Here is a 21,026-nt window from a genome sequence, read left to right as displayed (position 1 = left end):
GATAGTGTGTGAGAGATATTAATAAAGCAAGAACCGTCTTGCTAGATGAGTGTGTGAGAGATATTGATAAAGAACTAATACCGGTGAAAGATACTTGGTACACTCAAGGTGTTTCGATTATTTCGGATGAATGGTCTAATGTCAAACACAAGCCACTTCTCAATGTTGTTGCCATCAATGCTCGTGGTGTGGTGTTTATGTATGCAGAAGATTATTCGGGAGTCGAGAAAATGGGAGTGGCGATTTCCAAGTTTCTAAGAGGAGCAATTGAAGCCGTTGGTCCAAGTAATGTCTTACAAGTGGTGACGGACAACGTGGCTAATTGCAAAGCTGCCGGACGCGAGATCGAAAAGGTATTCAAACATATCTTTTGGTCACCTTGTTGTGTTTATAGTTTAAACTTGGTTTTTAAAGATATGGCATAAGAATTTTATTGGATGAGTGATACCTATAGGATAGGAAAAGCAATTATGAAATACTTTATTAACCACACTCATGCCTTGTCGATGTTTCGTGAAAATTCAAAACTAGATTTATTAAAGGTGGCTACAACTCTGTTTGCTTCACACTATATTCTTTTAAAAAGAATTATGGAGTGTAGGGAGGCTCTTGCCACAACTATAGTCCTTAACTCTTGGAGAGATTGGGTTAAATGTGGGGATGAAAATATGAGAATTAATGGGGCAAAAGTATGCGATACAATTAAAGATGATTCGTTTTGGGATGATGTTGAAAGCGTTTTGGCTCACTAAACCCATCTTTCTTCTTATAAAGTTTTGTGATGGTGAAGGCCCTAAAATGGGTGAGATTTATGAGAGGATGGATAATATGATGGGGAAAATCAAAGACATAATGCAAGAAAGTACTTATGCAAGCTATTATGAACAAGTGGAGAAGATAATTTTAACTAGGTGGGAGAAGATGAGTATCCCACTACATTGTTTGGGGTTTGCATTAAACCCACGCTTTTATGATAGACGATATCTTCAAAAAATGGCACCCGGTGGTATGCACAGGAAACCACCAAATCTTGACAAAGAGGTTATGCAAGGTGTCATGGAATCCTTCAATAGATTTTCTGAAAATGAAGAGGAGGGACGATTGTTACGAGAGCAATTCATAACATTTCATATAAAGAAAGGTATCTACTCTATCGCAGAAACACAAACGGATGCTTTGACAATGGATCCAATAGATTGGTGGTCAACCTATGGAGCCGAAACCCCGAATTTGGCGTTGTTAGCAAAGAAGGTACTTTCACAACCTATTAGTAGCTCATCCGCGGAAAGGAATTGGAGTACATATTCTTATATTCATAATGTGAAAAGAAACCGGTTGAATGAAAAAAGAGCTGATAAATTGGTTTACATTCACTCAAACATTCGACTCCTATCTCGTTTCCTCGAATCATACAAATTCGGCCCACACAAAAAGTAGGACATTAATCCCGAAAGCACTTACATTGAAGGCTCGAGTTAACGATTAGATGACATGGTTTGGGAGTGCTTAGATGAAGAAGATTTGGAAAATGGACAAGGAGAAAAGCAGCGGGTTGATTGACATGTTACATTTTAGTTTTTGTTGGTTTACCCTTCCTGTTTGTGTTTTTGAGTTATTCCAAAACTGTTGTTGTTTTGAACTTTTGATTTCCAGCATGTAATCTGTTTTAATTTCCAGCATGTAATCTTTACAATATGCGTATTTTGGTATTTTGAATTATGGAATCTTGAAAAATGTTGTTGGAATTGAGTTTATAAAAATATATTGTTGGAATTCTGTTTATAAATGAAATATATTGTTGCAATTGTACTTCTAAATGAAATATGTTGCTGAAAATTATGTTTATAAGTAAATTATTGCTAAATATGTGTTCTAAAAACAGGTACATCGTATCGGGACCAATGGTACGTCGTACCGGACACGAACCGAAATGAACCTACCCCCTCGTACCCGATACGCCCAACCTCATGAATCCTGTTCCCGTTCCCTGTTCCCGTACCGGACCGTACCACGAACTATGTGGCTATGTAAAGTACCCATACACTTCTAATAGGCATCCAAGAGCCCAAAGAGATAAATGCAAATATAGAAAAGAGTGAAATTGTACTTCAAAGTATGTGTATTGAGTAGCAGGGTAGTCACAATTATACATTGTATGAATATCAGTGGGTGGAAGAAGCAGAAAGTGCTACTCTCCGGTTACAACAGAATACATATTCTCATAATGTTCTTATGAAATGAAGTTTCACAAATCACTCCCAATCCACATGGCAGCCAAATGAAGATTAAAGGAATTGGCCTTTTGAGAAAGCTGAATATCTTGAGCTAGATCCTTGTGATGCTTTTTAATAATCTCCAAGGCCTTTGTATAGCTTTACACCAAATTTACAGCATCAGAAATGTAAATCATTACTAAAGATTACTGTTGGTAGTAATAATGAACAAAGAATCCAATTTAGAAACATCGACTTCAAGGAAGTACCTTGTAGCTCATTCAAAGTTGAAAAATGTTGCACATGAGTGATTACGCCTCTTTTTAGCCGATCTTTTTGGTAGACACCAAATCATTAGCCTCCTTCTGCCCAAAAATTAACAACCAATTTTTTGCTTAAGTTTTAATTTTCATCATCATAATTCATAAGAAATAAAACAAAGTAATCTTTCTATAAAGATAAATCATGAACATAAGAGTTATGACCATTACTAACAAATTGGAAAGCCCATTTGTATGTGTTAGAAAAAGAAGACTAAAAGTGAGAGTTAACTCAGAATTGATGGGTGTTGAAGGTAAGAAAGTTGCAAATATAATACAACTCTAATTATTAAAGTCCAAAATTTCATGAAGGATTTGTGAACACAAAAAGGTAGATATAAGAAAATAATACCTAAACTTTCATGAAGGTCATTTCCATTAAAAAATTCATGTGTTTACACTTTTAATCTGTTTTTTTTCTAATTGAGTGTTTTAGTATAGGATTTTTTTGTTTTATTCAGAAAAAAGCAAAAATAGAGAAGGAATAAAGGGTTTATAAAATAGGCTGTTCTGGTTAAAAATTATGAAGCAAGGGCAATTTGGAATTTTTCTGTATCTTACTGTTTGCATTTTTGTTTTAGAGCTTCTAGAGATTTGCAATGCTAGGAATAGTAATAAGAAATATACAAATATGAATTCAATATACAAACCAATATAAATGCAAACTAATATAAATCCTCTCTAATAAATGAAGGTTTTTTTGCCACTTGTCGCACTGTCATTCAATTTGCCAAATATCATTTTGTGGTTATTTTGAATTAATTTTTTTCCACATGTTATTTTATGAATTTTTCAATTTTATTAAATGGGTTATTAAATGAAGGTTTTTTTGCCACTTGTCACTTGTCACACTACACCTCGCACAACTACAACTCACACTTGGAGAACTTTGCGAAAAGTCTCTTCCTCCTCAAAGTATGCAACACCTCCCTCAAGTGCTCCTCGTGCTACTCTTGGGTCTTGGAATAGACCAAGATATCATCGATAAATACAATCACAACCATTCCAGCATCGGCCTGCACACGTTGTTCATGAGATCCATGAACGCGACTAGAGCATTGGGGAGACCAAAAGGCATCACCACGAACTCGTAATGACCATAACTAGTTCGGAAAGCAGTCTTTTGTACATCCTCGTCTCTAACCCTTATTTGGTGATAACCCAAATGAAAATCAATCTTGGATAACCAAGAGGCACCCTGAAGCTGGTAGAAAAGATCATCAATCCTCAGGAGTGGATAACAGTTTTTCACCGTTACCTTATTCAGCTCCTGGTATTCAATGAACATACAATAAGACCCATCCTTCTTCTTCACAAACAAGATCGGTGCTCCCCATGGCAAACTGCTCAGTCAAATAAATCCCTTGTCTAATAGCTCCTGTAGTTGTGCAGACAACTCTTGCAAGTCGAGAGGATCCAACCGATACAGTGCCTTGGCTATCGGAGCCGCACCTGGAACCAGATCAATCCTGAATTCAACTTGCCTCTTCGGAGGCACCCGGGCAAATCCTATGGAAACACATCTAGATAAACCTGCACAATCGGCACATTATCCACTGTGGCCTTACTCTGATCACTGGTATCCTCAACATTGGCGGCAAATCCAGAGCAACCCTGCTGAATATAGCGTCTGACCCTCGCTGCTGAACACAAGATCGGCCCGTACTGAGCTATCTCCCCATGGAACACTAACTCTCTCCCACTCGGGGTCTGAATACGCACCAGATGATGCTAATAATTGATCACTACCCCATTGGGGATCAAACAATCCATACCCACAATAACCTTGTTCCCGCGTAATGGAATGGGAACCAAATCAATCAGATACTGCTCGTTGAACATCTGAAGAATACAGTCCCGATGAACCCTAGCTACTTGGACAGATCGATCGTCTGCAATCTCAATGTATAAAGGACAATCCAGCACCCCGGAGCTTCAACAAACCTCTTGCTAAGAAAGCAATACAAATGATCGGGTAGCCCCCGAATCGAACAATACTAAAGAAAAAAATATCGTTCACGAGGAACGATCCTAACATAAAACACATAAATATAGGAAGGGATATCAACATAAACAAAGAGATAAGGAAGAGATACATACCAGTCACCATGTCAGGAGCTGCACGAGCCTCCTCGGCCGTCAGCTGAAAAGCCCTGCTCTTCACTACAGGCGCATCCGCCTTGCCTTGGCGGCCATCCTTAATACATAAAGTTATAGGAACGGGTGCTGCCATCGGTCCTATTGCAGTCAAACTCGGACATGGGTCTTCCTGTGGCCCTTCTGATTGAAATGAAAGCAAATCATATTTGATACTGGGTGGTGGTGGTAGTAGTAACAGTTCAATCTCTGCTACAGTGACCTATCCGGCCGCACTTAAAGTAGCCCGAACCACCCACCATGCACACTTCCTCGTGCGCCCTGCCGCACATACCACAACAAGTCCGACTCTACTGGCCTCTCGATCTTGAATCATGCATGTTGGGCCTCTTTCTTGATCCCCCTGTAACATGAGCCTAATTCGACTTCCTCTTCCTCTCCATCTCGATATCAATCTCTCTCTCCCAGACTATCGTTATCATGTCCTCTAGTATCCTACAACTGGATAGAATCAAAAACTGTTGAATGTCACTCTTCAACATCTCATGATACCTGGCCTTCTTCATCTCCTCATCTTCCACATACTGTAGAACCAGAAGTTCCCTCTCATGAAACATTGTGGTGATCTCAGCCACCGTCTCTATAGTATAGCGGAGATCCTGAAACTCTCACGTTAACTGCTACATGTCAATCATTGGTTCAAACTCAACCCTGAAATTGGTAGTAAAATCATCCCATGTAATCAAATCCACAATCATCATCACCCATGGAGTTCCCAAACTCCTCCCACCAGTCTGGAGCTCTATCTCCCAGAAGACAGGAAGCAAGTCTGACATTTTCCCCCTCGGGGCAACTATTGGTGCAGAAGGCGTTAGCAACATCTGCTAATAAATTCTTGCTCGCTATCGGGTCTTTCTCCCCATAGTAGTCTGGAGCTCCACATGCCCAGAACTCCATGAAAGTCAATGAACATGCTCAGATCAAGGCCACCATCTCAGAACGAAAAGAGCCCAAATGCTCCTACAACACCTCCATGATACCCTCCTTGATCGTACCAAAGATCATAGGAGTCTGCTCGAGTATGTTGTGGCTAATCTCAGAAGAAATGAACCCCCCCTTCTGATCATCCAACTGCCTGGATCTGGCTCCAGAACCTGAGCCCGGGCCCTCACCAGCACCAAAAACTACCAACCGGCCTGCCTCGAAGTGTCACCGGTCTAAAAATAGACCATATAAACCATCAGAATACGCATCAAAATATATCAAGGAATCTCATCCTCTACAAGCTTCATGGTTTCATCGTATCCCTCCTTAACTTGAGTACGGATCCTCTACATCCAGCGGTACGGGCCTATACTACCTTCCACATCTACCCGTACCTTCCTCAAGGATTTCCTTGAATCATCCAAGTCACTCTTTATCCATACAATCAATCCTCATCAAGATAAGGCTCCCAACTCTAAATCTCTTCCTAGGTTTTCGTAGGGTAACCACCATACCAATCTTTGTCGTCAGCTGTAGAAGGAACTCTCGCTAACTCCCTCTAACTAGCTCATGAATACCATTACATATCAGCAAAACAAGATACTTCTTTAAATGAGAGGTCTCACAATACAATGGTTGGACTTAAATAAGAGCTACACAATAGAGTTAAAACCTAACACTCTAAAATTATTTAGTCTCAATAATATGTAACTTAACATATTCTCTTACTAGTTAGCTGAAGTTAATGAGAAATCATAAAAAGCACAAAGTAGGCAACATTCGAGCATTGAGTAATTGGAATCAAGCATAACTGTAACATGCCATCCTATCACTGATTGATCAATTCTAGAATGCAAGTCTACAAGCTCACACCAGAGGCATACAAAGGCATCTCTCCTAGTATTCTATCATGCAAATACTAAGCAGATCCTTAGCCCTAACTAGAATTTAATTCACGGATTCACAAATCAATTCATATTATTTAACATGTATGAGTATTTTGAGAAAACTTACTTGAGCTCGGTCGATTGCATGCACCACACCCTTTTCTTATATTAGGAAAACCCTTTTATAAAACATTTTCCTTTTTGAAAAAATTTACCAAATCCTTAGTTTGAGTTCAGACACACCCGAGAGTATGTCCGGATCCCTCAAACTAAGGCTCTGATACCAACTTGTAATGTCCCAAAAATAAGACCCAAAAACTTCATTTTTAAATTATATAAAATGGTATCCCAAAACATCTTCATAATATCCCAAGTGGAACAAAGTGTATCAATACATCATAAAAGTGCACCTAGCCTCGCTCGGTATATAGTCAGTCATCAGGACCCGCCCGACATCGGGCCCCACCCGGTACACATAAAAGTATATAAACATAACAACATAAACCACATGTAATAATCACTAAGGTAGTAACATGAATGATAGTCAGTGGTCCCCTCCCGACATCGGGTCTTTCCCTGTAAGTACATATACACATAACACATGCAATAATCTCAAGATTGATATCATACAAGATGGTCATCTAGTCCCCGCCCGTCATCAGGCCCCACCTGGTAAACATGTAACCACATAACCTATGCAAAATTCACACATACATGTAGCATCCTAAACATAACAATCATGGGTCGGCATTGGTGCCTTGGACCCTCTAAACACAGTGAGGAAACTCACCTCAAGCTGTTGAATCACTGGAGTGATTCTTTGGCTATTGGTTCGGTAAATCCACGCGCTATCAATGTCAACAATATCGAATTTATTAATTGGATCTCAACCCAAAATCATAAGTCTAATCTATTGGCACAAATCAAGGCCCAATCCATTTACTAAGAAAGCCCAAACTCTAATTGACAACCCAAAGCCCAATTATGGCCCAATCTTCCAAATTAGGCCCAAGACCCATCATGGGCCTAAAATCCAAGGAAAACTAACATGCTAGTCCAAGTCCACACAGAAGTCTGGTGGCCTAACGAGGCCTAAGTAATGGAAGAACAAACAATGGCCCAATACCGAGAATGTCTAATCCAAGCCCATATGCTGAGTACGTGAGGCATACTCAACTCGTACGCTAAGCGTACTCCTTCTGGGACTAGTACGCATAACGTATTAGTTGGGTACACCCTACATACTCCCCAATGTGCTACCCTCACTCCATTAAGCACTTAAAAAATTCAACCCCTACTCCATACTCTCAAACCTTGTCTTACAAGATTACTTATCAAGTAAAGTTAACAACTTGTAATGACCTAAAAATCAGGGGTAACAATTTCATTTTTATTATAGTAAAACACAGTTATCTTTTAAATCCAAGCAATCCAAAAACATTGCTTAATTAAACAGTTATCAGAGTTACATCCCAAATGACATAATGCGGAAACCATGGGTGTGTGTATTGCGATCAAGCCTGGCCCTTCCTTTCCAAACCGATGATACCTGTAACAATAAACAAAACTGTAAGCACAAAGCTTAGTGAGTTCCCCAGAGCATACCCCAACAATCCACATAACCACATATTCCATACTAGCTCTAATAGCTACATAAACCATATCAATCACATAAGCCATATCAAATAAACATATAAGGATGTCGTGGGCTCATCTTAGGTTTTTACTCCAGAATTCCATGGGCTCCCCCACATGGTCTTACACGTAAGTGAAACGATCTCCCCCATGGTCTTTAGCTGAAAATCCATGGGCTCCCCCACATGGTCTTACATCCACGCACCATGGGCTCGCCCCATGGTCTTTACCTGAAAATCCATGGGCTCTCCCACGTGGTCTTACATCCAAGCACCATGGGCTCCCCCATGGTCTTCCATGCAAGTATTACAAAGACAACTAGCATACCACATATCACATAGTCAAATAACATACCACATAATCACTAGCATACCGCATATACATGTTTACCAGACATATTAGTAGTGAATCTACAATAAACACTACAACTAATTGAATGGGCCGGCCTTGGTGCCTTAGACCCATTGGTATGGTGAGGAGACTCATCTCGAATGCAGAAGCTTCCTGAAGGAAATCGTTAGCTGCTGCCCTGTCCACTTCCTGAGCTATCAATACCGATCAATATACCTAATTAGCAAATGGGTCCATACCATAATCCTTAATCTATGCATGGGGTAAAATGACCATTCTATCCCTAGCCCAGTATGATCCAAAACTAAGGACTAAACCCAAAACAAAAGCCCAACACTATAATGTCCATAAATCCATTAATGGCCTAATTTTCCAAATTAGGCCCAAACCTCTATATGGTCTTACCATGAGGTGCAAATCCTTCTTTTCAGTCCAACACACTTAGCATCCCGATGGTCAAATAACCCATAATCATCAAAACTTAATTATGACCCACCTCTAGCCCAAGTTTCCAAATTAGGCCCAAACCTTTCCAATGGGCCTTATCCTAAAGCCCAATAGTGTCCCTAGTCCATACTCTTATTTCTAATTGGCCCACAAAGGCCCACAACAACCTAGTCTAAGATTTGGCCCAAACCGAGGCCCACAAATGCAAATCCATTTCTATATTGGGCCACAAGGACCAATAGGCCCAAAGATACATTTAGGCCCAACTATTAGCAGTTCCAGGCCCAAAATAATTAGGTACCAAAGGTCCGAAGTCCACTAAGGCCCAAGTCCTCTTGAGAGCGTACACCCAACATACCTCTTCTATATGCTTAGTGTACTGGGCGAAAGGTTGTATGCGTAGCGTACTACATAGTAAGCCGAATGTATGACCAACTTATGCACAAAATCCATTAAGTACTTAATACTTGAAGACTTTACGTCCCAAACTTAGATCTAGGTCGTTTGATGAGTCCTGAGGCATAAAGTTGGCAACTTTATGCCTTTGTATGCTCCAAAAAGACCAAATAGCATTCTACTTCCATAAAAATGGTCTTAAATCTTGCATGAACCCATTAAGACCTTCAAGATTGCAACTTCCTATCTTAAGGGCTCAAATAGCACCAAGGGTAGCAACCTTAAGCCTAAAAATCGGATTTGAACCATAAAGCTTCATCCTTGGGACCAAAAAGGTCCAAAAACTCAACATAAGGAATCTAAGGAAATAACCACCAAGTTTAAGACTTTATACCTCAAATTAGAGCCACAAGCCGGTGTAGTTTCGGATCCGAAAGCTCTATCTTCTTCAATAAGTCTTCAAGATTGAACACCTTTTTCAAAAGCACCAAAATACTCCTCTAATGGACATCCAAGCTGCAAAATCACTCAAAGAAGGGCTAAGGGTTGATTTCTAGGGTTTTAGAGGGTGGAGGCTAAAGATATTAGGGTTAGGTTATGAGATAAGGAGCTTAAATAGGGTCCAAGACCCTAAAATAGGGTTCTGATCTGACTGGCGTACGCCTAGTGTAAATATGGTACGCCTAGCGTAATCCGAGGAACATTCATGACCATCCTGGTTAGTATGCCCAATGTACTCCAATGTACGCCCCACGTACTCTTTTTGTACGCCCTGTGTACTCGGCTAAGCCTGAAAACCATGAAACTTCCGAAGACCATAACTTCTTCGTTATAAGCCTGATTCTGACGATCCTTATATCCACGGAAAGGTGACGATAAGCCCTACACTTATACCAACTCATACCTTTCTTAAGACCTTCTGAACAAAAGTCCATTTTCCTCAAAAGCCCAAACTGACACTTTATCGAAATACCCCTAGGCTCTAAACCACGAACCGAACATCCGGATCACTTCTAATGCATCAATCGTACCTAAATGTGCCTAGATATTACCTTTTCAAATGCCCTGATCCTTATGATGACCGATCTTTGAGCCACAGCCTCAGACTAAGAATCGATTTGAAACAGAGCGTTACACTACTTTACGTGCATACGTGGCTTAATGGGGCTCTATAGCTCAAAAGAGCTTAACAATGGTGTTAACACATGCATGAGTCAATATACACCATAAGGTTTTAATATTTATGCATAAGGGACCCCTAAAATGTCAAGATCTAAAGGGTTAATCTTCTGAAACGACCTTTGCTTACAAGGACCAGCCAAAAGGGACCAAAATAGCCATAAACAAACCCAAGAGTAGATCTATACAAAGAGTTGACAAGTTATGGACTTGATACCTCAAAATTCACGAAATGATGATGCCAACTTTGGATCTCTAAGCCATTCCCCAGAGAATGAGTCTTCAATCTCCTTCTACTACTTCAAAATACATAAAACACACCAAAATGCTTCATCAAAGCTCAAAAGCACCAAAACAAAGGCTAAGGGCAAGGTTAGGGTTTTCAAGATATGGAGGTTGGTCTAAAATGTTCAGGAGGTGAGTTTAAGATGCTTAAATAGGGAATAAACCCTAAATATTAGGGTTAGTCCCAGACATACGTATGCTCTGTATACTCCACGTACGCCCAACGTACGTGGGTGGTGTCCACGATCAAGACGTTGGGCTAGTACGCCAAGCATACCACCTAGTACGCCCCACATACTAGCTAAAGGACCAAAATGCAAGGTTTTTAAAATAAAGAGGCTAAAGGCGAAACTTACCAAACTTGAGTGTTACATTCATACTCCTAAAAGATCATAAAAACCATTGTTTTATAGATATGCATGTCCAATGCATGTCTTGAACTCAAGCTAGGTCAAAATAGTGTAAAATGGGGTCAAGATTGCATACAAGAGTTCAAAACTCTGGAAAACTTTAGATCCATCACCTCTAAATACAAAGAGACTATAGGGATCCATAAAGTTGACAACTTTATGGAACCCTGACACTCCAACTAGCCTAAACATGAAGAAAAGCACATGAAAACCTTAATCTAAGAAAATAGCATCATAAAGCATGGAGCTTGAATACTCACATAGGTCCAAATTGTGTGAAAGAAGATGATGGTAAGGCTTGCAAGCTGAGATGGTTTACCAAAACTCTTTCTCTTCTGTCATACCCCCAAACCGGAATGGCAGAAACATTCGGGGGCGGATGACTTCATGTAGTACCGTAACAATTAAATATATAGTAAAGAAAGCAATATAACCATCATATATATAATTGAAAGTTTACATTGTTAAAAGGTACATGTTCAAAACCAATTACAATATGATGTCAAAATATGAATTTAAACTGGCAACGCAGCGTTCCTTCGTCAAAAGCTGTTTGTTACCTGTAATTACTGAATCCCTGAGACATACAAGTAGTTTTGAAAGAGTAGATCAACATTTAAGCTGGTGAGTTTCATAAGTATTAAATGAAAATGTTTGTATGAACTAAAATGAAATGGTTTGTTTTTGTTTGTTTCTTCTTAGAAAATCCCATATTTTCTACTGATATAAATGTAGCCTTCTATCAAGACCAATGTTTGTTTCTAGAAAATTTATGTTTTTCTGTATGTGGGTCGCAGTTTAGAAATTCCAAAACTGCAACACAATAATGTTTTTCATGCCTAAAGTAGTTAATTTATGTAAGTGTAAAGTCTCCAAGACGTCTGAAAAACCCTGTAAATAAATGTGTTTTTAATACTCCATGTGAGTTTTATAACCATGCTATTGACTGGATTTGCCTATACACAACGTTCTTCAGGCGTTGGAATGTTCTGACGTTTGTCACCCCAAATGGTGTACTGTAGCTAACAATCAGGGCACGGGGTTGTCAATCCTGTATAGATCTATACACAAACACCATGCTCCCCCTCTAAGGGATTCTGGTATATAATACAGGACTTGAAATGTGTACTCGAATGTACGTGAAGTTTAATGTCTCACAAAATTTAGTATAAAACAGATTTACGTATGAAAATGTTCGTTTGTTCTTGTATATGAATGTATCTCTTTGAAATAGTATTTCTAGTATGTAAATGTTCGTGATGTTCTCGTAAAACTATACCTATTATAGTTTTCTAAAAGTGTGTCTCGTTTGTATAGTAAACCCTAGTGAAATGCTCATTTGTTATGAAAGTATAACTTTTGTAGTGCCAAAAATGGACACATATACATACAGTACAAGCAAAGTGTTTTACTTATATTTTGCATACGAAAGTTTCCCTATAATACTTATAAATCACATATGATTCCATTGATAAAAAGTGTATAATGAAACTTTATATAACACACGATAATAATCGTGTGTTTTACTTGTATTCCCCCCCCCTTAAAAGCATATAAAACCATTTATAAAACATTTAAAAGTGTGGACTATAGGGGTATGAACTCACTTCAAGGATCGAAGAAGGAAAGATGAAAACCGAGCAGAACTTCGACTCGAGAAAGCGGATTTTCTTGGGATTCTCGAGAATCTCGGGAGCACAAACGACCTTCGGGACTTGAGAAACGAAACCAGGGCTTCGGGATATCACGTGCACGGAAAACGAGGCAAAACACAAGAGAGATGAGAGGAATTTTTCCTTTTCTTCGGAACCCTCGCATCCCTTTTATAGGGGCTGGGAACCACCTCGGTACGCTGGGCGTACGCGTGCATCATGTGTGACTGCATCCTCGACTGCTTCGGAACTTCGGATGGGACGAGGCATAGCCTCGCATAGGGGTGATGTGGACGATCTGAGGCCTAGTCCTCGAGTACGCTGGGCGTAACTCGGATTGGCCTGGTGACTCCTCCTTCGGATAATACCGAAATTTGATTTAAAATTATATTTTTATTATTTAATAAACTTCAAAAATTCATATATTCTTCATACGAACTCCGTTTTCGACGTTATTTATATCCACACGTAGGTGAGACTACGCTCTACGACTTTCATTTAGACTCCTTCGGCAAATTTTGAAATTATTTTTATTATTTATTTTTAAAAGGTCGCGGTAAGAAAATTTCGTTTAGAAATTCATAACTTCATTACCTGACGTCTGTTTTTTCTAGACTTTTTAACGTTGAAAAACCATTGTCGAGACCTTTGATTCTTATTTAGGTCATTCCGGCCAAAAGTTGCTCGATCTCTGTTTCGAGTTTTTAGCTGTCTGACGCTAGGCCGAACTTGGAAAAATCACAACTTCCTTATACGAAGTCAGATTTGGACGTTCTTTTTATGTACGATCACGGTTTAATGACATCTAACGTAGTAGGTAATCAATTAGAGACTTTTGGACATTTTATTTTCGAAGTTAATTTCATTATGTCAAAAGTGGCTACAATACTTGACTTTTCAGGTCATTACATAGAGTTGAAATTCGGGTTGTCACATCATCCCCCCGTTAGAGGGAATTTTGTCCCGAAATTTAAAGTAAGAAAGATACTTGGAAATCAGAGAAAAAGATGTGGGTACTTTTGTTTTATCTAATCTTCGCGTTCCCATGTGAATTCAGGTCCTCGCTTGGCATTCCAGTGAACCTTCACGATGGGTATGCGACTTTGTTTTGTTTGTTTGACCTCTCGGTCCATGATTTCTACCGGTTCTTCCACGAAGTTGAGGCTCTCATTGATCTCGATCTCGTCGAGTGGAATAACAAGAGTCTTATCGGACAGACACTTTTTCAAGTTCGAGACGTGGAAGGTTGGATGTATGTTACTAAGTTCATGTGGTAGATTGAGTTTGTAAGCTACATGGCCGATTCTGGCGAGAATCTCAAAAGGCCCTACGTATCTCGGATTTAGCTTTCCACGCTTCTGTGACAACCGTCAATTTTCGGTCAAGTCAAAGTCAACTAAAGTCAACAAGTCAAACCGATCAACTCAATTTTCCGTGAGTATTAGAGTTTACGTTATGTAATTTCTAAACAACTCTCTATTCTAATGAGAAATCATAAATTGAAAAGTGCGTACATCTAGATCTCCTTAACCTAAAACTGTGGTACGTGGCGAGCCAAACCGATAAAACAATGTTGCATACTCATTGGGAGTATGCAAGATCCTTAAACAAGGCTTAACGGGGCTTACGGACCCTACATTGCGAAGCCGAACACTCAAAAAGGGTCACCAATGAAACCTCTCTCAATCGTGTTCACTCCATCTCTTCTTATCAGAAATCTCTCCCAAATCTCTCTAAGTATGTGAAATCTCTCCCAAATCTCTCTTTGTATGAGAAATCTCTCCAAGAATGTCAAATCTCTCCCAAATCTCTCTAAGTATGTGAAATCTCTCCCAAATCTCTCTCTGAATGAGAAATCTCTCCAAGAATGTCAAATCTCTCCCGAATCTCTCTAAGTATGTGAAATCTCTCCCAAATCTCTCTTTATATGAGAAATCTCTCCAAGAATGTCAAATCTCTCCCAAATCTCTCTAAGTATGTGAAATCTCTCCCAAATCTCTCTCTAAATGAGAAATCTCTCCAAGAATGTCAAATCTCTCCCAAATCTCTCTAAGTATGTGAAATCTCTCCCAAATCTCTCTTTGTATGAGAAATCTCTCCAAGAATGTCAAATCTCTCCCAAATCTCTCTAAGTATGTGAAATCTCTCCCAAATCTCTCTCTGAATGAGAAATCTCTCCAAGAATGTCAAATCTCTCCCAAATCTCTCTAAGAATGTGAAATCTCTCCCAAATATCTCTTTGTATGTGAAATCTCCCCAAGTATGTCAAATCTCTCCCAAATCTCTCTGAGTATGTGGAATCTCTCTCAAATCTCTCTCGAAATCTCTCCCAACACTCTATAATCACTCGAGGCATCCCGACCCTCGAATTTGGCGAGAACAGCCCAAAAACGGAAGTCTACGCGAAAAACGGACTTTAGGACCCGAAACCCCTCTTAGGACCCGAAACCCCTCTTAGGAACCGAACCCTTCTGAGCCGAAGGCTGCTCAACCGAACCCGAACGTTCGGCACCTTTCGGTTCTGACCATTTCCTCTTCTGATGACTAACCGAACCCTCCCTTCTGATGGCTTGCCGAACCTTCCCTTCTGAGGACCGAGGACCGAGCCCTCGCTTCTGACTTCGGACCGAGCTCCTCGCCCCTTCGTTTCCCTCTGTTCGTTTTCGGCTACAATCCTCAGCATGGACCGAGCCTCGGCCTAGGGACCGAGCCTCGGCCTAGGACCGAGAGGTCTCGTTGGGAACTCATTTTCTCCCGGTTTTCGCGTAGTTTTGCGTTTAAGGCCCGTTTTTAATTATTTTAACGCGAGATTTTCACCCAAAATCATATTTTAACATAATAAACCCTAAATAGTCACAATTTAATCATATTTTTATAAAAATCTTTATTTAAATAATAAAAGCAAGTGGGTAAAGTACAAAGAGGTGGAGTGTTGACTTTGCTTTACCTTATGACACAAGCAACCACTCCCACACCCACTCTATGACCAGCCACACCTCCCCACCTTACCTAGGTCACATCAATGTCCTTTCCACTCAATCATCACTCTTTCCCACGTTTTTGAGAGCTGAATATTCATCCTCTCTCCTCACTTCTCTCATTTGCTCTCATTTCACAAGAAGATCAAACTCTTTTCTCTCTCACTTTCTCTCTCTAGAAATTTGAGATTTCTAGGGCTGATCTTGAGTTTTTCCTCCACATTTGGTAAGCATAATCCATTCTCTTTATGATTATCTCAATTATTTCCACTCAAATCATGGATATCTTACACAAACTCCATTATATTTGTGTTAGAGTTTCGAATCTTCAAGGGATTCTTCAAGTGTTCTTGGGTTGAACACTTCTCTTCTTCAACACTTATCTACCGAAATCACTCAAGGTGAGTTCATACCCCTATATTTTCATGTTTTCTCAAGTTTTTAGGGGGGGAATACAAGTTAAAACACCAAGAACATAACTACACTTTTCTAACAGCCTTCATCAGAAAAGTTCAACTCCATTCACGGACTGTTTTGGACAACTTAAACATTTTAGTTTTCAAAACTGTTTTAGGTGTAAGTAGCTCCAGTTCTTAGCTTTAAAATGACTACTTGCACATCTCCATGCGATTTTTCTACAATTTATGGTGATTTTTACAAAACTGCCTATCATTTCAAACACCAATCCGGACCAGTCTGTGATTATGGACTTTTTCACCCAAGTTGGAGGTCATTAAAAATCATGATAAAAATTATGAGTAAACTAGACACATTTTGGGAACTCTCAGAATTTACGGATTTAGTTTTCAACTTCGTATGATTTTTCTATGAATTTTCAAAAACAGTGTAGAAAGGTTGAAAATTTGTTAACAGCTTATAACTTTCATAACACTTTGTATTATGTTGAGCAAAGTGTATAACAATAAGTTCCAAATATTGAATGTGTTTCCTTGTTAGTTTATCATCATAAACTGAAATATAGTCATTCATGATAAGATTATTCATTCATTTAGAACACGTATATTAAGCTATAATGAGCATAGTTTATGGATTCATAGCATTAAAGCATTCATAAAAGAATTCTTATACATTACAAACGTTTTGGATAAACTATAATAGGTATAGTTTATGTATCATTTATTTCTCAAACTTATTTACCAAAGGTTTTCCGTTTAGTTCACGTAAATCTGTTAATGAATAAATTTGTGAGTCATTCCCTTCGGGTTACTTCCAAAGTAACAAAGTCAAAAAGTCCTGTAAATTGTAACCAGAGTCTCTTGTAGAGAGAACGTGATAGTTGTGTATAGATCTATATTGGGTTTGACAAACCCACACCAAAGCTGCTTGCAACAGCTAGACCGGCAGGTCTGTGGTGACAAGTGTCATTTAACGGCGACGCCTGAAGAACGTCGTATTACGAGGCCGTCTATGTCAAGTATGGTTATGATAGCTCACATGTGGTATTAACAATCATAAGGTTTACGGGTTCTAACTTTAAATTAGCGAGTTATGTCTATTTAGCTCACTGAAATTACTTTAAGTATGGAAAAGTACTTGTACGCCTTCATATCAAAAAAGGGTTTTATGTCGATTTAAAATCACTTTTTACATCAACAATTACATACTTTATTGTATACTTTTGGTCTTGGTATTTAAGACTACATATCATTCATTACGGAATTTTTCTCACATCAGAAAGGGTTTTATGCCAATTTAAAACCACTTTTATATTTTTAAGTATGACAAATATTTGTTCATTTTCGGTCCTGGTATTTAGGACTACATAACTTTTGTAAGGAAAATATTGGATTTTCCTGGTAACATACATCTCTTTACAAAGATCAATTTTCAAACTCTTACTGTCAAAAGCTTATGAACTCACCAACCTTTGTGTTGACACTTTTCAAAACTACTTGTATTCTCAGGAATTCAGTGAAACAGGAAATCAACCACGTTTTGAGGATGGGACGATAAATCATCGAACAGTTCACTTTGTATCATAATGTAATTGATTTGAATCATGTAAAAATATACTTTGGTGTAACTTTTTCAGTTATATTTATGATGGTTGTATTTACTTTGAGCACTATTATACTCGTTGTTGTGATACTCTACATGAAGTCCTCCACCCCCGGACGTTTCCGCCATCCTTGGTTTGGGGGTGTGATAGATTGGTATCAGAGCATTGTTTATAGTGAACTCAGTATATCGAACCACATAAGATATACAAACTATAAATGCATTGGGACTAGAGTCTCTGATTTAAAGTTTTCAAAACAACTACACTTTTAGAAATAAGTAGTTTCTTATTAAAAGTATACAGGCATGCATACATACTAAGGTCAGCATCATTCTAGAACAAAACAAAAGTAATGATTGTTGGATATCACAGGTAAGCTCGGGGATGTATGGTCAGTCTTGGGAGTGGCATAGCCTGATCAACTATGCTAGTTCGAGGAGTGATTAGCACATGCCCAAGAATGGTTGTGATATGGAACAAGTCTAAATACTTACCAACACTACCACAATGAGATAATTAGAACAGAACACGAGTTTAAAATACTATAGGAGTATTTTGTAATATCATAACTTATATGAAAACTAAATAGATCCTTAATAATAGATCTATAGCCCCTAAGTGGATTCCCTATGATATTATATAACTTAGAAATCATAGACTTAGAATTTGTGGTCATTGCCTTACTTCCTTTTCCTTGTTTGGATGTGGATCTAGGGTAGGATCACTTATTCGAAGGTTTATCATATCTTGTTATATGTAATTAGTATGAACTATGTCATTATAGAAGTAACTAATAAGGATCACCCCTATAAGTAATTAATTATAGAGTTAGACGCCTAGTAATTATCTCTTCCACTCTTATTCTCGCAAGTACAACATAGCAAGATCCTACTTACCGGACGATCCCTACTTTCCCAATCCGAACCTAAGAAGTGGTGAATGATTATGAGGAGAATCAGAAGCGGAACCGGAGGTAATCAATCCTCCATGCATAGCAAGGGTTTTCGCGAACCGTTTCGACTACATCGAACCTGTGCCCCGTTGGGCAATCGTGATCGAGGGTTGAATGTCGATAGCAATGGCAACAACCACCACGTGGAGACCAACGAAGGTGCTATGACCTCAACCACGGGGGACCGACTGACAGAGCCCTCCCGGCGAAGACCCGGCAGATCGCAAACATCGGGGATTAGAGCAGGTAGACTATAACCCGAGTTCGGAAACTACACGCTACTACAGGCCATACTGTCTCACGTACCCGAGACTCGGAAGGAGACTACTATATCGGAAACCAACTCTCTATTTAGGACCTTATCACCACTCAGGCAGAGGCAAGATAGTAACGGGGTAGACACATAACATTCAAAGAAAGGAGGATTGCAGCCAAGCATCGATTTGCAAGGTGCATCGACTTTGCCTCATGCATCGCAAGGGACAGATCGTCGTAAGTAGAGTTCATACCTCTCACAAGACCTTGTAAATTAGATTCGTGAGTATGCGTTGGTGCTACTCTATTCTAGGCGTAAGCACGACACTGGGGTTTAAGCAGTCATACTAAACGAGGGATCTAGTTGCTATCAAAACTTTTCCATGCACAGATGTGAGGTAAACCTACATCTAGGTCAAAAATTCTCACCAAAACCCAAATTACTACAGTCATATTAACAAGATGGGCTTAGGACACACCTAACAGACTCGAAGGACTACTTAGCCTTAATTATATAACTAAGCATACATCAATTGGTCATAGTAAGGACCTAGCTTGGGTCAAGTATAAGGGTTCACTTGGATACAGAACTACTAAAAATTCATGGGTTTACCATATAAAGACTCCCGTTATGAATTGTTTTCAGAACGCCCTTAACGACCGAATGACGTTACAAATCGATATAAGATAAAACTTAGTTAGAAACTCACGACGTATAGCCATTCTAAAAACTCATTATCATCTCACCCTTAATCATTTTGTTGAGAAGTTCCTTCTTCATAGACTTATGGGTGCAATCATACCAGCACTAATACACCGGGTCCCATCAAAACTCCTCAGCCAAGCATGTTTGGACACACATGATTCTAAGATGAGTAAAGCTTAACGCCCGTATGAAACCTACTCCTACCCACTACTATAACTCCATTTCAAGAATGTTAGCGGAAACACTAGGAATAGTAAAGTAATGAGCAAAAATTTATATGCGTAAATATAAATCGTAAGAATGCACTTGAGATAATTATCCCTGCTAACGAAGTTGTTTTTCATCATGGAACAGAGCTATGTCTTCACCAAAGGGAAATCAACCAACTAGCAAGGCGCCAACTCTGCATATAGACGCTGCTACTTTTCAGGCTGCAGTCACGCCAGCCGTGGCAGCCGTCATGGCACAGTTCAATGCTAACAACGCCAGCAGAAATGGAAGCGGTACTGACAATACAAATTGTGGTAACAATCAGGAACACCAACAGGTGCCTGCCAGCAAAAATACCTCGGGCCACAAACCTACGAGCAAGAAGAGAAAGTTTTGGAACATGAAAGAGCGCCACCAATCCCAAAGATCCTCTAAAAGACAACAACCTATGGCCACCCCCACCATTACAACAACAGTCACGACACATGCCCCGACACTAGCCACAGGGTCTGCCACCCATACGTCGGCTAGACCATATGAGGGATCACTCCCAAAGTGTGTCAAGTGTGGGTTCCATCACCATGGGGCTTGCTGAGAAATGCATTGTAAAAACTGCAACAGGAAAGGGCACACCGCCCGTTTCTGTAGGACCCCGACTCTGTACATCACACCAACCCCCATTACCAAAGTAATTCCAGTGTGCTTCCTATGTGGTGAAACAGGACACTTCAAGAGAAACTGTCCAACTGAGAGGAATGACGGGGAAAGCGGAGGAGCATAACAAACGAACCAACAAGGGTAATAAGGAACCATATTAGGACTTTTGTAATGTTTCCCAACGACAAAAACGTTTAAGTATCATATGTTTGTAATGAATTTTTATATGCTTGCTAAAATCCATGACTTTTTAAAAGTAGTTAAAATACTCCCTCGTCCAAATCAAACCAAAGTCATTCATATATGATCTTAGGATCATTATCTGTAAGATGTGATGACTTTGTGCATACATCAGGGTTAATTATAATCAAAATACTGAAGTCTTGAAACAA

General features: G+C 39.3%; 1 protein-coding gene across 1 annotated transcript; it reads left to right on the top strand.

Annotated features, from left to right (window-relative positions):
• The first annotated feature begins 678 nt into the window (after window positions 1–678).
• Window positions 679–1,437, top strand: LOC145099452 (uncharacterized). Its single transcript, XM_079037027.1, has one exon. It carries the CDS (start codon window positions 679–681, stop codon window positions 1,435–1,437), a length of 759 nt encoding a protein of 252 aa, XP_078893153.1.
• Window positions 1,438–21,026: the final 19,589 nt, after the last annotated feature.

The sequence above is a fragment of the Lactuca serriola genome, chromosome 4 (genome assembly GCF_051521515.1).
Source record: "Lactuca serriola cultivar US96UC23 chromosome 4, Lser_US96UC23_V15, whole genome shotgun sequence".
Taxonomy (NCBI): Eukaryota; Viridiplantae; Streptophyta; class Magnoliopsida; order Asterales; family Asteraceae; genus Lactuca; species Lactuca serriola.
This window is presented reverse-complemented; position numbering and strand designations above follow the sequence as displayed.

Bases quoted from the DNA above. Each gene is read 5' to 3' on its own strand.
- LOC145099452 (XM_079037027.1), top strand. From the start codon at position 679: ATGGGGCAAAAGTATGCGATACAATTAAAGATGATTCGTTTTGGGATG.